Source organism: Martes martes (genome assembly GCF_963455335.1).
Source record: "Martes martes genome assembly, chromosome: 4".
Classification (NCBI taxonomy): Eukaryota; Metazoa; Chordata; class Mammalia; order Carnivora; family Mustelidae; genus Martes; species Martes martes.
In genome coordinates this window covers 33,714,340-33,730,857 of record NC_137891.1, presented here as the reverse complement: position 1 = coordinate 33,730,857, position 16,518 = coordinate 33,714,340, and the positions used below count along the sequence as shown (strand labels likewise).

General features: G+C 36.1%; 1 protein-coding gene across 28 annotated transcripts in view; it reads left to right on the top strand.

Moving 5' to 3' along the window:
* Window positions 1-16,518, top strand: part of RIMS2 (regulating synaptic membrane exocytosis 2) — a gene marked incomplete at its 5' end in the record, with an annotated part of 588,318 nt that overhangs the window by 261,855 nt on the left and 309,945 nt on the right. For all 28 annotated transcript variants that reach the window (XM_080803094.1, XM_080803113.1, XM_080803090.1 and 25 more), the window contains one exon: window positions 6,159-7,084. In XM_080803094.1, the coding sequence (XP_080659220.1) occupies window positions 6,159-7,084 (926 nt within the window). The remainder of the gene's footprint in view (window positions 1-6,158; window positions 7,085-16,518) is intronic.

Sequence of the window (16,518 nt, the reverse complement as noted above, 5' to 3'; positions counted from 1 at the left end):
GAAAATGACTTCAATTGGAAAAGAGTCTTTTTATTTGGAGTTTTTCTATCAGTCAGTCTGATTTTTAGACATGGAACTTTAAATAGACTAAGGGGTAGAGTTTTTTGCTCAAACTATTATGCTAATCAGAATACCATTTATAATGGAGTGTTAGGTGCAAATGTACAGCTAGAATATTTAGAAATAAATTGACTAGTCCATATGACTAAAAAAATGATAAGCAATGAATAGAAATGCTACTGATTAAGATACATTTACAATATTTCTGTGTGTGATTTTCTATAAACTGGTTCTGGTTAAGACCCCTCCAATATGGGAAAAGAGAAAATAATTGTAACAACCTAGATTTCCATAAAAAGAGGTAAGATGAACAGATATGAGGCCAATATAAAGTGAATATATATATGCTGATATTGTTATATCAGAAATAGGGATTGACTGATGCATAGGAGTAAAAAGTAAGGAACTACATAACGTCACAAATACATTTTATTCTAAAGAAAGGCATAATTTTGGACTCTGCCTCTTATTTTCTCAGTGTCTTTGAAGGAGTAAGTGAAATATAACATCTGAGATGAAATGCTCCATTCTTCTGAATTATAACTTATGGGTAAAATACTATTAAGTGCTTTATGATTTCTTCGAGAATTGTACAATTTATCATTCAGTTCTTTACCATTTAAATGTTTTCCACCTAATAATAATAAAAAATGCCAAGACTTGCTTACAGAGGGCAGTAGGAAAGGTAGAGATTAGAGATATAGTACTCGAATCTTCATGGGTTTTCTCCAGGTCCTGAAAAAAATATAGTGTCTAAAAACATAGAAGTTTTAATTTTAAGGAGAGTATATATTAAATAATTCATGATCTAGTTGGCAAAATTATTGGACAGAATATTTTATTTTATTTTATTTTTTAAAGATTTTATTTATTTACTTGTCAGAGAGAGAGAGAGAGGGAGAGAGAGTGAGCGAGCACAAGCAGACAGAGTGGCAGGCAGAGGCAGAGGGAGAAGCAGGCTCCCTGCCGAGCAAGGAGCCCGATGTGGGACTCGATCCCAGGACGCTGGGATCATGACCTGAGCTGAAGGCAGCCGCTTAACCAACTGAGCCACCCAGGTGTCCCAGGACAGAATATTTTAATATTTTGGAGTAAATGAGAGCAGATTCTTCGTTGTTTGATAAGATTGGTCATAGAATAAAATCTTGCCTTGCTCCTAGCATAGCTTTAATGTACTACCTTAAAATGTATTTTTAAAAACTTTATTCCATGTTAAGTAACAGTGACAATAGTTATCCCAATTTCAGAAATCATGAGCACTATTCTATTTTTACTTAAATCCAGTAGAAATCAGCATCTACAGTATGATTCACAGGCTTCAGGCAAATTTCATAATCTGTAGAACAACGTGATTGCTGGATTTAATACTGAATTCAGTTTTTCTAAGGTATGATTTTTAAAAAGCACTTAGATGACTTGCTAAATGCTAATTAATAATAGACTTTCTTTTGGAACTGAATTCTATGATAAATATTCTTTTTTTTAAATCAGTGAAATAAAATATATTTCCTATATTGTAGAGGCTCACCATATTCACTTTATTTATAACCTACTTTCTAAAATTTACATTACTTCCTCAGGGATAGAAGTGTTTCTTTTCTTGCCCCTGCCTCTGTCCCATGATGACAAGTGTGATGTCAAATATATTACTAGAAATTCTTAATTTACAAAGAGATTTTGTTCTAAATGTTTAGTTGTAAAGTGATTGATACTCTAAATATATTTTGCCAAAGAAATCATTTTATAAGCAATTGTTGGATTTTGAAGCCCAACAACGAAAGTCAAATTAACATGTAATGTCCACTATTACTAAAAGCAAGTCCTTCCTTTTACCCACAGTGGGTGTTATTACTGCCGAGGGAACACTAGGGGAAAGAGAAGAATGACTATTTTAGCACATCATTGGGTTTGAGTATAGAAGAACAGAACATATCTTGAAAAGTAGAGATAACCTAAGGGAGAATTAATCAGTTCTTTAATTCAACAGATGTTTTTCAAGCACCTCCTCTGTGCCACTTACACAGATTCAGGATGCTGTTCCCCACGAACCTTAAGGTCTGAGAGTGTTGTTGACATACCTGGATAGAAACGGATACGATTACCTAGGGAAGAGGTACAGTGAGGAGGAAGGCCGTTGTTAGGTTGAACTGTCTTCAAAAGGTCCAATTTCTGCCTTAATATTTTCTGAAATTTTTTACTTTCTTGCAATCACAATTAGGGTCATTACAATTCACTTAAACAATGAGAGAATGGTCAAGATGGGTGAAGGCAGGTGGGAGATACAGATTTCTGGTTACAGAATGACGAAGTCACAGGAATAAAAAGCACAGCGTAGGGAATGTAGTCAACCATACTCAGATAAAAAAAGAAGAGTTTTAAAAAGAAATGAAGTTTAACAAATAGTTTTCTTATGTACCATATAAATCTGAGAAGCCCTAGAATCTTGCTCTTGGAAGTTTCAATTTCTAGAATTTAAATTTGGTTAATGAATAACCTGTATTTTTAGAGACCAATACATTTGTTAACTTAGATCGGAAAAAAGTAACATAACGAAAATGTATTTGAATTCCTAACATAAAGTCTGCATCTAATGGAGGTTAGATGGTCAGTTTAGAAGAACCGATAGAGGGTGCCTGGGTGGCTCAGTCCATTAAGTGTCTGCCACAGATCAGGTCATGGTCCCAGGGTTCTGGGATTGAGCCCCACGTTGGACTCCCTGCTCGGGTGGAGTCTGCTTCCCCCTTCCTTCTTCCTCTTCCATCCGGCTCATGCTTGCACTCAATCTCTCTCTCTCTCTCTCTCAAATAAATAAGTAAGTACATCTTTTTTTAAAAAAGCTTGAAAAAAGAACTGATGTAAATGTCTATTTTTTAGAGTTCCCTAGTGAAATTCTCATTTATCTCATTTTTAAAAATATAGCGAGTAGATATAAGTAGCCAGTTAATGAGATGTGACTATGTTGAAAATTGGCACCAGTCAGTTATTTATATCTTGCCAAAACTATTATTTTTTTGCTATCCTTAAAGCTTTCATTTAGGCATATTAACTTAGTGAAGTTATGGTGTCAGTATTATAAGATCATAGCTTAACCAACTGAGCCACTCAGATGCCCCACATTTCCTTATTCCTAATCTAGATTATAATATATAGCATTTAGTTCTTGCCCAATACGTATTTGTTAAAATAATATATGAGTTAATGTATATAATCTATGTTTCTCACTCTAAAATATAGACTCTCAAAGGTTAACTGGCCATCTAGGTTCAAGTAACTGGCTAATATCCCAGGTGGGACTAAGAAACCCAGGTCCCTTGATTCTGTTCTTCCTTTATGATAATCGCCACCACGCCGAAGTATTTTTTCCTTTAGTCACATGTATAAAAAAATGACAAAAAAGTAAAATGAGTTATGCATAACAGATACCCCTAAAGGATATCATGTGGGTCAATACTATAAAATTTATTTTGAGCGCTCTGTTTTAATTGTATATTTTAAAATATAGGAGTCTGTGGCTTTATGTGACAATTGTAACTGTAAAGAGTTGTTTTTAAGTCCTAAATGTTTTTTAGGCAGACGTAGGATATAAATGTAAAAAAAGAAATGACATCCACTTGCCTAATCATAAAATGGACTAGTTCCTTCATTTTCTGTAATACTATCCCTTTAGGGTTCGAGGCTAGGATGTCCCCTGGCTGGGCACTTGTGTGACACTGGAAGGCGGAAGAGTCGCAGAAACCCTTATTGTTTAGCCGCCGCTGTTGGCAGGCGCTTGGGTGTAAACATCTCAGTGGCTCCTGGTGAGCTCCTCCTACTTAATGGACCACCTAATGCTATGGGCAGCAGAGATAACTGGTGGCAGATTCCCATAGACTCTTGAGCTTCATAGCGGCTCCCTAAAGAACATCTTGAGAACCCTTGTGTTTGGTTCTTCAGGCTGAGAATGGCAACATCAGCTTCTCTGGACTTCATGGCTGGTGCAGTTGTGTAGCTCTTGATCACTGTGTTCAAACCCTTACTCCCTGGAAAACCTAGAGTGACTTTTGTTTTTATTAATAAATCTTGATTGATACATTCACAGGCTGTGTTTCAGATATGGGAGAAAGAGATTTGGTGACACGGGAGACGAGAGGGGAATGATACTGTTGCTGGGTTGGCTCATTCCATGTGTAGCCTTTCTCCGTTCTTGCTTTTACTCCCCCTTCCCCCATAATGATAATAACATCTAAGAAATTCACAACTGAGCTATCTAAAGTTGGTCATCTTTTTTTTTTTTTAAGATTTTATTTATTTATTTGACAGACAGAGATCACAAGTAGGCAGAGAGGTAGGCAGAGAGAGAGAGGAGGAAGCAGGCTCCCTGCTGAGCAGAGAGCCCGATGCTGGGCTCGATCCCAGGACCCTGAGATCATGACCTGAGCCGAAGGCAGAGGCTTTAACCCACTGAGTCACCCAGGCGCCCCTAGAGTTGGTCATCTTTAACTTCAACTGACCTCACTTTTTATTATCTCCTCTTCATATTGTCCTGGCAAAAATCCCTGCAACAGATATTCTGAATTTCTGTCATCTTTAGGATTCTGGTCTCACTGCTTTTCATGGCTAGTGGTTGACTATCTGGGTTCATACCAGAGAAGAAGACAGTGTGAATATTTTGTTGACAAAGAGTAATATGTATGATTACAAGGTCTGCTATGTTGTACAGTGTTAGGGGGCAGCTCGAGAACTCAGTATATGGTCTCTTCCTCTGAAACTATAAGGAAGTATGAGGGGTCAGATGTAAAGACAAAGAAGAGAAGTGTCATTGAGCTGGCCTTAATCTCAATGAAGATAGAATAAAAATAGCAGTCCCTTCGGACATCTTCAAAGACTTTTTTTGAATGTGTGATGAATAAGTCATTATTGTTGTTATTGATTTAAATTGCTTATCTCAAGTTAGAGTAGTAAAGAAGGATTGGAGGCATAATGATTAGGTGGAGATTTAGATGAACCAATATTGGGAGTGATCTAGGTAGCTGATGAGTGAAAAATGATTTTTTAAAAAGATTTTGTTCATTTATTAGAGAGAGAGAGAGCGAGAGAGTGGGGGCAGGAACAGAAGGAGAAGGATAAGCAGACTGGGCCTAGCACTAAGTCAGACACTGGGGCTTGATCCCACAACCCCAAGATCATGACCTGAGCTGAAATCAAGCATCAGATGCTTAACTGACTGAGCCACCCATAGACCCCTGTGAAGAATGATTTACGAGCCAGCATTTAGGGGTGCCCTGCGTTGGGCTCCTTGCTCACCGCAGAGTCTGCTTGTTTCTCTCCCTCTACCCCTCCCCCTGCTCATTCCTTCTGTCTCTGTCCCCCTCTATCAAATAGATAAATAAAATCTTTAAAAAAAAAGAGCCAGCATTTAATTTTAGTCAGAAAAATATTCAGCTCTTGAACCAAATCAGTTTGGCTTCAGCATGTTTTCAAGTGACTTCATATCAAGGTGTCAGGAATAGAGTCAGGTGGAATTTTTCAAAGCTTCGGAATAGCAGTTGGGAGATTGTCGAAGTGTTTTGAGCCAAGCAAAGAGATTAGAGTCTAAGCCCATTTTGCTGCAGCAGAGTATGATGCTGACTATCTTATTTCAGGGCGTAAGTATATTCTGTATGTAGTATGACAGGCATTAAAAAACCATATCAAAAATACCTTTTAAATTTCCTATTTGAACTGAATAAGGTGAATACCTGTAAGACTTTGGCTATGGCATGACTTCAAAGGAGTTTTTTTATTTTTATTTTTATTTTAAAGATTTTATTTATTATTTATTTGACAGACAGAGATCACAAGTAGGCAGAGAGGCAGGCAGAGACAGAGGAAGGGAAGCAGGCTTTCCGCTGAGCAAAGAGCCCGATGCGGGCTTGATCCCAGGGATCCTGGGATCATGACCTGAGCCGAAGGCAGAGGCTTTAGCCCACTGAGCCACCCAGGTGCCCCGAGTTTTTTTTTTTTTTAAAGCAAAATAACTATTTGAATTTAATTCATCAACTCACCAGTGAATGAATGAATGAAATGTTGCGTTGTTTAGACATCGCTCTTCTCATCGTTCTTTTCCTTTGCTTACTTAGGACACGAAGTCCCTCTGTATCCCGAGATCAGAATAGAAGATACGACCAAAGAGAAGAAAGAGAAGAATATTCACAGTATGCTACTTCAGATAACGCCATGCCTAGGTCTCCATCAGATTATGCTGATAGGAGGTCTCAGCGTGAACCTCAGTTTTATGAAGAGTCTGACCATATAAATTACAGGGACTCCAACAGGAGAAGTCACAGGCATTCCAAAGAATACATTGTAGATGATGAGGATGTGGAGAGCAGAGATGAATATGAAAGGCAGCGGAGAGAGGAGGAATACCAGGCACGCTATCGAAGTGACCCGAATTTGGCCCGTTATCCAGTAAAGCCACAGCCCTATGAAGAACAAATGCGTATTCATGCGGAAGTGTCCAGAGCAAGGCATGAGAGAAGGCATAGTGATGTTTCTTTGGCAAATGCTGAACTGGAAGATTCTAGGATTTCTATGCTGAGGATGGAACGGCCATCAAGGCAAAGATCTATATCTGAACGTAGAGCTGCCATGGAAAATCAGCGATCTTACTCAATGGAAAGAACTCGAGAGGCTCAGGGACCAAGTTCTTATCCACAAAGGACCACAAACCATAGTCCTCCCACCCCCCGGAGGAGTCCAATACCCATTGATAGACCAGACATGAGACGTACTGACTCACTGAGGAAACAACACCACTTAGATCCTAGCTCTGCTGTGAGGAAAACAAAACGGGAAAAAATGGAAACAATGTTAAGGAATGATTCTCTCAGTTCCGACCAGTCAGAGTCAGTGAGACCTCCACCACCAAAGCCTCATAAATCAAAGAAAGGAGGTAAAATGCGCCAGGTTTCATTGAGCAGTTCAGAGGAGGAATTAGCTTCCACACCTGAATACACAAGTTGTGATGACGTTGAGATTGAAAGTGAGAGTGTAAGTGAGAAAGGTAAGTACCGTCTTCTAATCGCACTTTCCCTGTAGTTAATTCCCTGGGGGTTTTCTTTTTAGGTTGTATTTGTGGTAAACATTTAATAGTTAGATATTACTACCTTTATTTTAAAAGTTTCTTAATGGTGCCAGTGATGTGAAGAAAGTTTCAAGTTTTAAAAAGTAAATATCTTCTGTTGTTCATGTGGCGGAGAAGTCTACTGATTTTTTTAAAAAAAACTTTTGCACTTTGTTTATGAAAATTTTCCTACATCACTTCATGGTGTGTTAAAAAATACCTATTAGCTATAGTTGTAAAATAACATTTTGTGTGTGTTTCCTTTTACAAATAGCAATGTGTTTACTTTAGAATATCTGAAAAATTCTTCAAAGTGTAAAGAATGAAATCCAAACTATCCATAACTTTTTCTCTGAAGTATAACCATTGTTAACATTTTGTTGTATTTTCTTCTCTTTTTCCTATGCATGTGTATTTCACATATGGATAAAATTGGTATCATGCTATACATAATTTGTATTCTGATTTTTTAAAATTGATATCATATCATTAACTTTTTCCCAAGCCATTAGATGTTCCTCAGAAATACGTTTTTAAAATGGCTGCACTAATAGTCTATCATATGGAATTACCACAAACTATTCCTCTCTTTGGGGGTATTTCAGTTGCTTCCAGTTGTGAGCACAAATAATGTTCTAACGGTTATCTTTACATAAGAATTTTTGCCTGATCCCTGAGTATTTCACAAATATATATTCATGCTCCGATTCTTATAAGCTCTTGGTTCAGAATACCAACTTGCTTCCCAGGATGGTTATAACACTCTATACTCTTGACAGAAGTTAAATTTTCAGTCTCAAAGCACCAAATCTTTGCAGTTGAATAGGCCACAGAAAGGCTATCTCTTTGTCATTTTAATTTGAATTTGATCGTGCAGTTGAATGTTTTGTATTTTATTGGTGTTTGATATCTCTATGAATTACGGGTTGATTCCTGTTATTTCTTCTGCCCATGTTCCTATTGGGTATCAATTAGTTTTTCTCTTACTGATTTGTAAGAACTTTTTATACGGCTAGAATTTTTACCCATTTAATGGTCATCTGTTTCAAATATATTTCCCATATTGATGTTTATCTACTAATTTTCTGGGGTCACTTGGAAATACTGAATTTAATAGAGGTGTCTTTGCGTCTTTGGTGATTTTTTTCCCTTTTTTTAATCCATAGAAACTCTTTATTCATCCCCAAGGCAGTTAAATATTCAGCTGTGTATTTTCTCATGTGTTTTTATTACTTTTGACCTTTAACTTTTTAATCTTTCTGTGATTTATTTTGGAATTTGCCAAAATATACCAGATATGTGAGGATCTAACACGAATCCCCTGCTCGCCACACACACAATTTTCTGACACCATTTGATGAATAATTGACTTCTTCATAGCAATCAACAGGAATCAATAAAGGAATTCAAGAAGACAGCTAGATAGGAAATTAATATGGAATCATTTTGTGCTGTACCAAAAATAGTTAGAGAAGTGAATGAAAAGCAGTTCCCATTCTGAGCTAAAAACAGAAAATGTGACTTAAAAATAACTAATAAGAAAGGAGGGGGGCCTACATGAAAAAAGCTATAAAGCTTACTGAGTAACAGGAAGGAAGGTAGTCACTGAGTGAGTAGATATTCATCATGTTCCTGATTGGGAAGGCTAAATATTGTAAAGGTGCATGTTCTTTTCAAACAATGTCTTGGGGTTAAGGCCATTCTAGGCACCAATCGGTGCCTATATTTTATTTCTACAAGTTAATCTGGAAGGTGTACAGAGAAAAAACTTAACTCTTTTTTGCCCCCTATGCCTGTTAGGGTCATTGGGGCGGGGGACTGACACAAGACAGAGTAACAAAAGGAAAACTAATTTATTATCCTGTGCATTGTGTATATATGCGGGAGCTTTCGGCTACCTGAAACTTACGGGGGTGGTTAGAGTTTGTGCTTATAAAGTCTCTTTGCAAAAGAACAGTAGATTTCTAGAGAGATGACAAGACAAAGAAAAAGGACTGTGAGTTTCTAGGGTAGCAAATCATGGGAAGGTGAGTATATAAGGGAACTAATGGAAGGTAAGGGTTAGGTGGTAAAGTCTGTTACATAGACTTCTCCAGAGCCATCTCTTGCCTGCTAAAGAGCACTTAACTTCTGTCCTTGCTGATAGAGGGCAGGGGGGAGGGGCACTTTTACAATCTATATCCTGCTTTTAGGCAAAGAGTGGGGAGGGCAGGCACCTTCTGCTGAAAATAATCCTTCTACCAAAATAGCATATTAAAACAAATAAATGATAAGAACATAGAAAATGCCACAAACCAAAGGAGAAGAGATCCGTTATTCAACAAATGGGCTTAGGGAAGATTCATATACTGTGAAAAAAGAAAACCAAGTTAGAGCCTCATTTCATAGAAGTTGCATTGAGATTATAAATAATAAAATAGAAAGGTCTAGAAGGAGAAACTCTGGATCTTAATTTTATCCTGGGACATGTAGAAAGTTTATTTCCCAGAAACTGTAATACTTTGTTAAGTATCATTAATAATTTTTAATTCAGTTGTTTTCCATAGTTGTCTGAGTATATCATAATACTACAAAGTGAGAAAAAGATAGCTTGGTTATCCTTAGTGGCTTAATTTAGATTCTCTTACATACTTCTTTTATTCTTTGCTAAAGGAATGCCCTCAGTTTTACCACTTAAAGATGTAAAAAGTAAGCACACAAAAATTTCACATAAATAAAAAGCTATACATGAGTTGATTTAAAATCTTACATATTGCTACTTAACAGAACTTAAAACATTTATCAGATACGGAAAGGAACTTGATGTCGCTTATATCTGTATCCTCCCTGTCTTGAACTCCTAGTAGACACTTACAAGAAGTAAGACACTAATAACTCCTAGTAGACACTCAGGAGAAGATTGTTGTCCTTCTCATCTGCTAATAATCTGCATCATGGGGTATGGTTTCTGCAGTCATAATTTACTTCTACTATGGAAGAAGAAATTTAACTAAAACAACCTTTCCCTGTTGAGTGTTACCCCCAGTAGCAGTATTCAGTGAGATATGGTTAGAGCTGTTGAGAGACTGGGACAGAAATTAAATTTGATCATATCTTGCCTTTTCATCATGAGAGAAGCATTTTTGGTTACTTGAGGAAAAAGTATCAGTCTAATTTTGGAATAAGCTACTCATAAAGATATCCAACATTGTGATTCAGAACTATCATTGGTAGTTAACTAATGTTTGAAAATGCCTCCTAATAATGAAAGAAGTTTTATTAGCAACCTTTTTTCCCCTGTATGCTTATATGTGGATATATCATTTTGGTGAGGATCAAGCAACTTTTAAAGGATCGTCATCTCTTTGGTTTATTACTCCTCAGCTAAATGACCCCGAAGAAGGTATTTTAAAACTGAGACATTTTTCTCATTGTCTTGATATTTCTGTCTCTTTTCATGCTTGTGCTCAACCTTTCAAAAATGTGCAAAGCAAATTTGGATCGAGTGATGTAAAGTGTTAACCAGCATTGCATAGATAGATAGCACAAGGCAGCATTATTATTGCAGAAGTATTCTTCGCAGGCCCTTGTATGTCATATTATAGCTTCTACTACACAGCAGAACTTTTCCTGACTTTTAAATAATAAAATTCTATAATCTACAACGAGCTTATAGGCCTATATAATTTACTTAAGTATAGTTTACTTAATATTTTTTCTTCATTGTCCTATTGGTAAGCCTTTTTTTTTTCTTTTTTAAACTTACACTGTTTTATTGGTGCTTTGGGGACTTGGGCTCTTCCTATTCATTTGTCATTTGTCTCTGTGGACAGATCTAATTTTAAATATACGAGATTTCAGTGAAATTTGTAGTAGATGTCACTTCTTTCGCCATATTCTATTAAATGATGCTGATAGTTACAATCTGTGAGTGATAGGCCATTGTTGTGAAACACTAACAGGGTTTTATGGAAAGAGCATGGGTTTTAGAGTCAAAGAGGAGCTCAGATCCTGGCTGTGAAATTCATTAACTCTAGGATCTTCTCCTACCTATTTCACCACTCTAGGTCTGTTTCCTTATCTATAAATATGATAGTATGTTCGTTGTCTGGTAATTTGTCAAATAGTATATAGTAAGAACGTCTTTAGATTACTTATTTAATGTTTTATGGTAGCCAACAATGGTTAAGACTTCTTTGAGGCAGCTTTCAAGAGTTTTGATTGAACATATCGTCCTGGTTACATGGATTATGGTCATTTATGTTGATTCCACTTCTTCTACGATCTGCCACATACTGAATTAGGCTCGTATTAAGGCTAAGAAGAATATACTTTTTAACTTGTTGAGATATAATTTTGAGATGTAAATCTCAAAAAAAAATCTGTCTTAAATAAGACACAGTTTCTACCCTTAAGAAATTGAAAGTCTAAAATAACTAGCAATATAAGCCTGTTGATTTGTATTTTGGGTACTATAGGACTTCAGAAGGAGAGGCATTGGTTATCTCCACTAATTTTATGTGATTCCTACATTTTATAACACTTATCTCTTAGCCATGATATAGTTTCCTTTTTACAATGCTGTATTGATCACGTCCTCATATTTCGTCTTGGGTTAGAAAATTGCAAACTGAGTTTTTTCTTTTCTTTTTTTTTTTTTTTTTGGTCTTTAGATTATGGAAAGAGATATGTCTTAGATTGCCAGTGTCATAGTATCCCTGCATCTCCTTGTTAGACCTGTCTCTAAGAGTTTAAAATATATTTTTTCATGAGGTTTAAAAAGAACTATTGACCTTCCAGTCTTATCTATGATCTCCTTGTTAAATAGTCTGGAACACATTTCTCAGTTTCAGAACTATTGACATTCAGGGCTGGATAATTGTTTTGCAAGACTGTTTTGTGCATTATAAGGTACTTAGCAGCATCTGTGACCTCTACCCACTAGAAGCTAGTGGCATGCCCACCCCCAGTTATGAGAACCTAAAATGTCTCCAGATATTGTCAAATATCTCCTGTGGGGCAAAGTCCTCCATAGCCACCTCTACCTTCTATCCTTAGCCTCTCCACTTACTTTCCTTCTCTCCTCATTTTTAAAATCAAATGAGAGTCATGGCTAGCATTTAAAAAGAAAAAAAAAAGAGGGAGACTGTAATAGGATAGGGTAGAAAATATCAGAGTGGAGTACACAGACTAAGGGTTATTGATCTATAAAATGGTTTTTCTCTACAGGCCCACAATGTCAAATATATATTTCTTATTATGGATCATGGCCAAAAAATGTTTTAAAGCCCCACTCCCTTATGTTATAATTTCGTGATTCACCTGATGCTTGTGTTTCCCGCCTTCCCTCCACGCCCCCGCCACCATCTCCTTCTAGAACTGGAGAAAGGTCTAAAGATTATGTGCAGTGGCTAACTGATATAGTATAAACATGAAGCTTTTTCTTATTTGGTGTATTTTATTTTGTATTATAATGCAACTTATTTTTCACTTTAATTACATAATCACATTGTCAATCATTTGCTAAACTCACAAAGGATTCCGTGTTGTTGTTGTTGTTGTTGTTTTTAAGCAGTGAGATCACTGTGAAGAGTTTTAGTTCCCCCTGTCTTCTGGGTTCTATCCTGACTGATTTTACTTGGTTGTTGCAGGTCTCTGGTTTTTCTGTAAAATCTTGAGGGACTGGGCTGGTAAATGTGAGCATACATGTGTATGACAGTGTCCTAAGTTATAAACTGTGAAACATTTGATTCGATTATTAGACTCTTGAAAGTAGCACATCCTTTTTTTTTTTTAAGTCATCTTTTTTTTTTTAAGATTTTATTTCTTTATTTGACAGATAGAGATTACAAGTGGGCAGAGAGGCAGGCAGAGAGAGAGAGAGGAGGAAGTAGGCTCCCCACTGAGCAGAGAGCCCAATGCAGGGCTTGATCCCAGGACCCTGGGATCATGACCTGAGCCGAAGGCAGAGGCTTTAACCCACTGAACCACCCAGGTGCCCCAAAAGTAACACATCCTTTAACTTATTTTTGGGAATGAGTGAGTGGAGATGTGAAGGTGGAGCAATTTGGAGAGAACAGATCCAGAACAGGAAAAAGAGGCGATAGACTGCAAATCTCCAGATAGAAGCACGAGTCTTAAAGTATTAAGAACAAATGCTAAAGATGACAGCTTTATATATGTCTGAGTTTGGGTGTCAGTATCAATAGTGAAATTTGTCCCCTTGTATAATCTGAAGTTTCTTATAATTTTTAAGTAGTTGATTTACTGTATATGTTTATAAGGAAAATGGGAGACTGAAGTGATAGCCAATATTCATTAGAAATTTGAAGAAAATGTTGATTTATGGTATTTGAGACCAGTTACACATGTAAGGAATTCTGAGCCAAATGGTCTAGAAAGCATTTAGAATAAGTTGTAAAAATGGGAATATTTAAAAATTTTTCAGTTATCTATTTTATTACTAAGACGTACACAAGTAAAATTTTTAAAAGTTAGAGATTGATTACTTTCTTATATAGTCACTTCATCTGTTGATAAAATAATTTTATGCTAAGTAATTATTCCAATTGTAATATGAGTCTTAGGCCTTCACGATGGGATAAAAAGAACTCAACTGCATCGAAGCGACATGCATATAATTAATTACTCTTGCTATATTAGGCGACATTATAAAATTATTTCATCAAGTTCTTTTCTAAATAAGATACTTGTTATCACATGAGAAATCAAGTTACAAATACATATTATGAAGCTGATCCCAGACTTGAAATTATATAACATAAATATAAACAGATTAAGAAGTTAAATGAACTCAAAGTTAATTTGTAAAGTATGTAACCAGAAGGTCAGTTTACAAATGAGAATAAAGAATTTTTTGTTTCCTGGTAAATTGTAGCACATGAATGTTTAAGATGGTAATTCTTTTTTTTTTTTTTTAAGGTTTTATTTATTTATTTGACAGACAGAGATCACAAGTAGGCAGAGAGGCAGGCAGAGAGGGGTGGAGGCAGGCTCCCCGCTGAGCAGAGAGCCCGATGCGGGGCTCGATCCCAGGATCCTGGGATCATGACCTGAGCTGAAGGCAGAGGCTTAACCCACTGAGCCACCCAGGCGCCCCTAAGATGGTAATTCTTTTCTCTGCAAAATATTTCCTTGTTAATTATAGATGAAACACTGTGTTAAGCATTTGCCTAAAGAAAAAGGATTATTTTTAATGGAAGACATAGTATCCAACATAGCAAGAAAATAATATTACAGATTTCAGTTTGTGGGATATTTGAGAGGGTGGTTAGCTAGTTGAGTGAAAAATTAAAAGCAAAATTAAATTATAGACTACTTATTGAAGTTAATTTGGAATATTGAAGTCTCTGTTAATTGGATTAGAATTCAATAGATAATGCTTAGATATTGATATTTTGTACAGCTTAAAAAGTGATAATGAAATTTATTCAGTAGATAGAAAAATATAAAACTTTGTGAAAAGCATATTGTTATTAATTGATAAGAAGTATAACAGAGCAAGTACCTAATGGTTTTACAAATGCTGCACAAGTCAATTATATCTGACTTAAAAAAAGCATTGAAATAGCAGAAAAGTTGGGTCTTAGACTAATTCAGTATTTCAAGCAGTATTCGGTAAATTCATTCATTCATTCATTCATTCATTTATTCTTTATTTCATTCAACTAAAATATATTAAATGTCAAAATAGTATTAGAATATGAAATATGCAAGTATTTTTATGACCCTAGAATTGCTTTTTTTGTGGAACAAGAGTAAGAATTTGTGCTGTAAATCTGACTGCATTTATGCTAGCTGACTCATCTAAGAAAATTATGCAGGGGTTGGGCTTTTGTTTTTGTTAGCTCATGCTAGAAGCTATCTATTTGCCTTTCTAGGATGTATCCATGAGAAAAGCTTTTTCAGGAAATATTTGGGGTATGCTTCAAAGCAGAAGGACAGCTCAAATTATTGCCATATATAACCTCATTCTCCCTGGAACTGCTTCTCTACCTCTTTTTGTAGGGTTTAGCTTGGTTAAGAACTCTTTCCAGAACAAATAAAGTGAACTGGACATAGGAAAGTTCTATGGACTCCTACAGTACAAGACTGATGTTAATTCTTTTAAAAGAGGACCTAGGAAATTAAACTAGGCATCTGCGATATTCCTGATACTTTGTCTAAGTCTTGAAATATATAATCATAATTCATTTTTTGAATGGACTGTTGAATAAAATAATAGGATCTATGAAAATCACAAACTTGAATGGATGATTAAAATGAAAAGAACAAGTTAGAATAAGAACAATTTAGACCATATATAAGAGGAAGGACAACAAAATAAGGAATTACCTGAAAGAGAATAAAAGATGTTAGATTCTGGGTTAAGAATAAATGGAGATGAATGAAATGCTTTCCAGTCTCTTCAAACCAAATGCATTTTAGATCTGACTGTATTTTACAAAACAGTACGCATATTCAGAAGTGTGGGTGTGCGTGTGTCAGCAGATTGAGGCTTAATTTTATTCTTATGGATGATTCTGTAAGCCACTTTATTTCCGTACACCCTGCTCTTTACGAGTTGGAAATTTTGAAAGAAAAACCTTTGTTTCCCATGGAGCTACTAACCTGTGCTTTGTAACTGAAGATACCTAGGATTTAATTAACCTAGCATTTGCGTCGCCTATCCTATTCTTAGATGGTGGGAGGGGGCAAACCTTCAAAATTTTACTGAGGAAAAAGGAAATATGTGTTTCTAATTTTGAACTTTAGATGCATTTTCCCAAAGAAATAATGTTCTAAGTGACAATAAATGTTACCTTTTTATTCATTTGATTCTGCAAATTTAGGGAGCCAGTTCTGGCTACTAAGCTAGGTACTTTGACCCCATCTGGCACAAAAGGCATACATCATCTGGGAAATGTTTTTTATCTTTATTTTTTATTTTTGAAGGATAGTTTCTTTAGATATAGAATTTTTTTTTGAAGATTTTATTTATTTATTTGACAGAGAGAGAGAGATCACAAATAGGCAGAGCAGCAGGCAGAGAGGAGAAAGCAGTCTCTCCGCTGAGCAGAGAGCCTGATGAGGGGCTCGATCCCAGGACCCTGAGATCATGACCTGAGCCGAAGGCAGAGGCTTAACCCCCTGAGCCACCCAGGTGCCCCAGATATAGAATTTTTGATTGACAGACTTTCCACCCTCTTTCAACACTTCGTATATGTCATTCCATTCTTTTCTAGGGATAAAGGGTCTTGTGTTTTGCTCTTTTCAATATAGCCTTTGGATTTCAGCAGTTTGACTCTTGTGTCTAGGGTTAGGTCTCTTGGGATCATGAAGCTTTGTGGATTTATAATATTTTTCCTTAAATTTGGGAAGTTTTCAGTCATTAT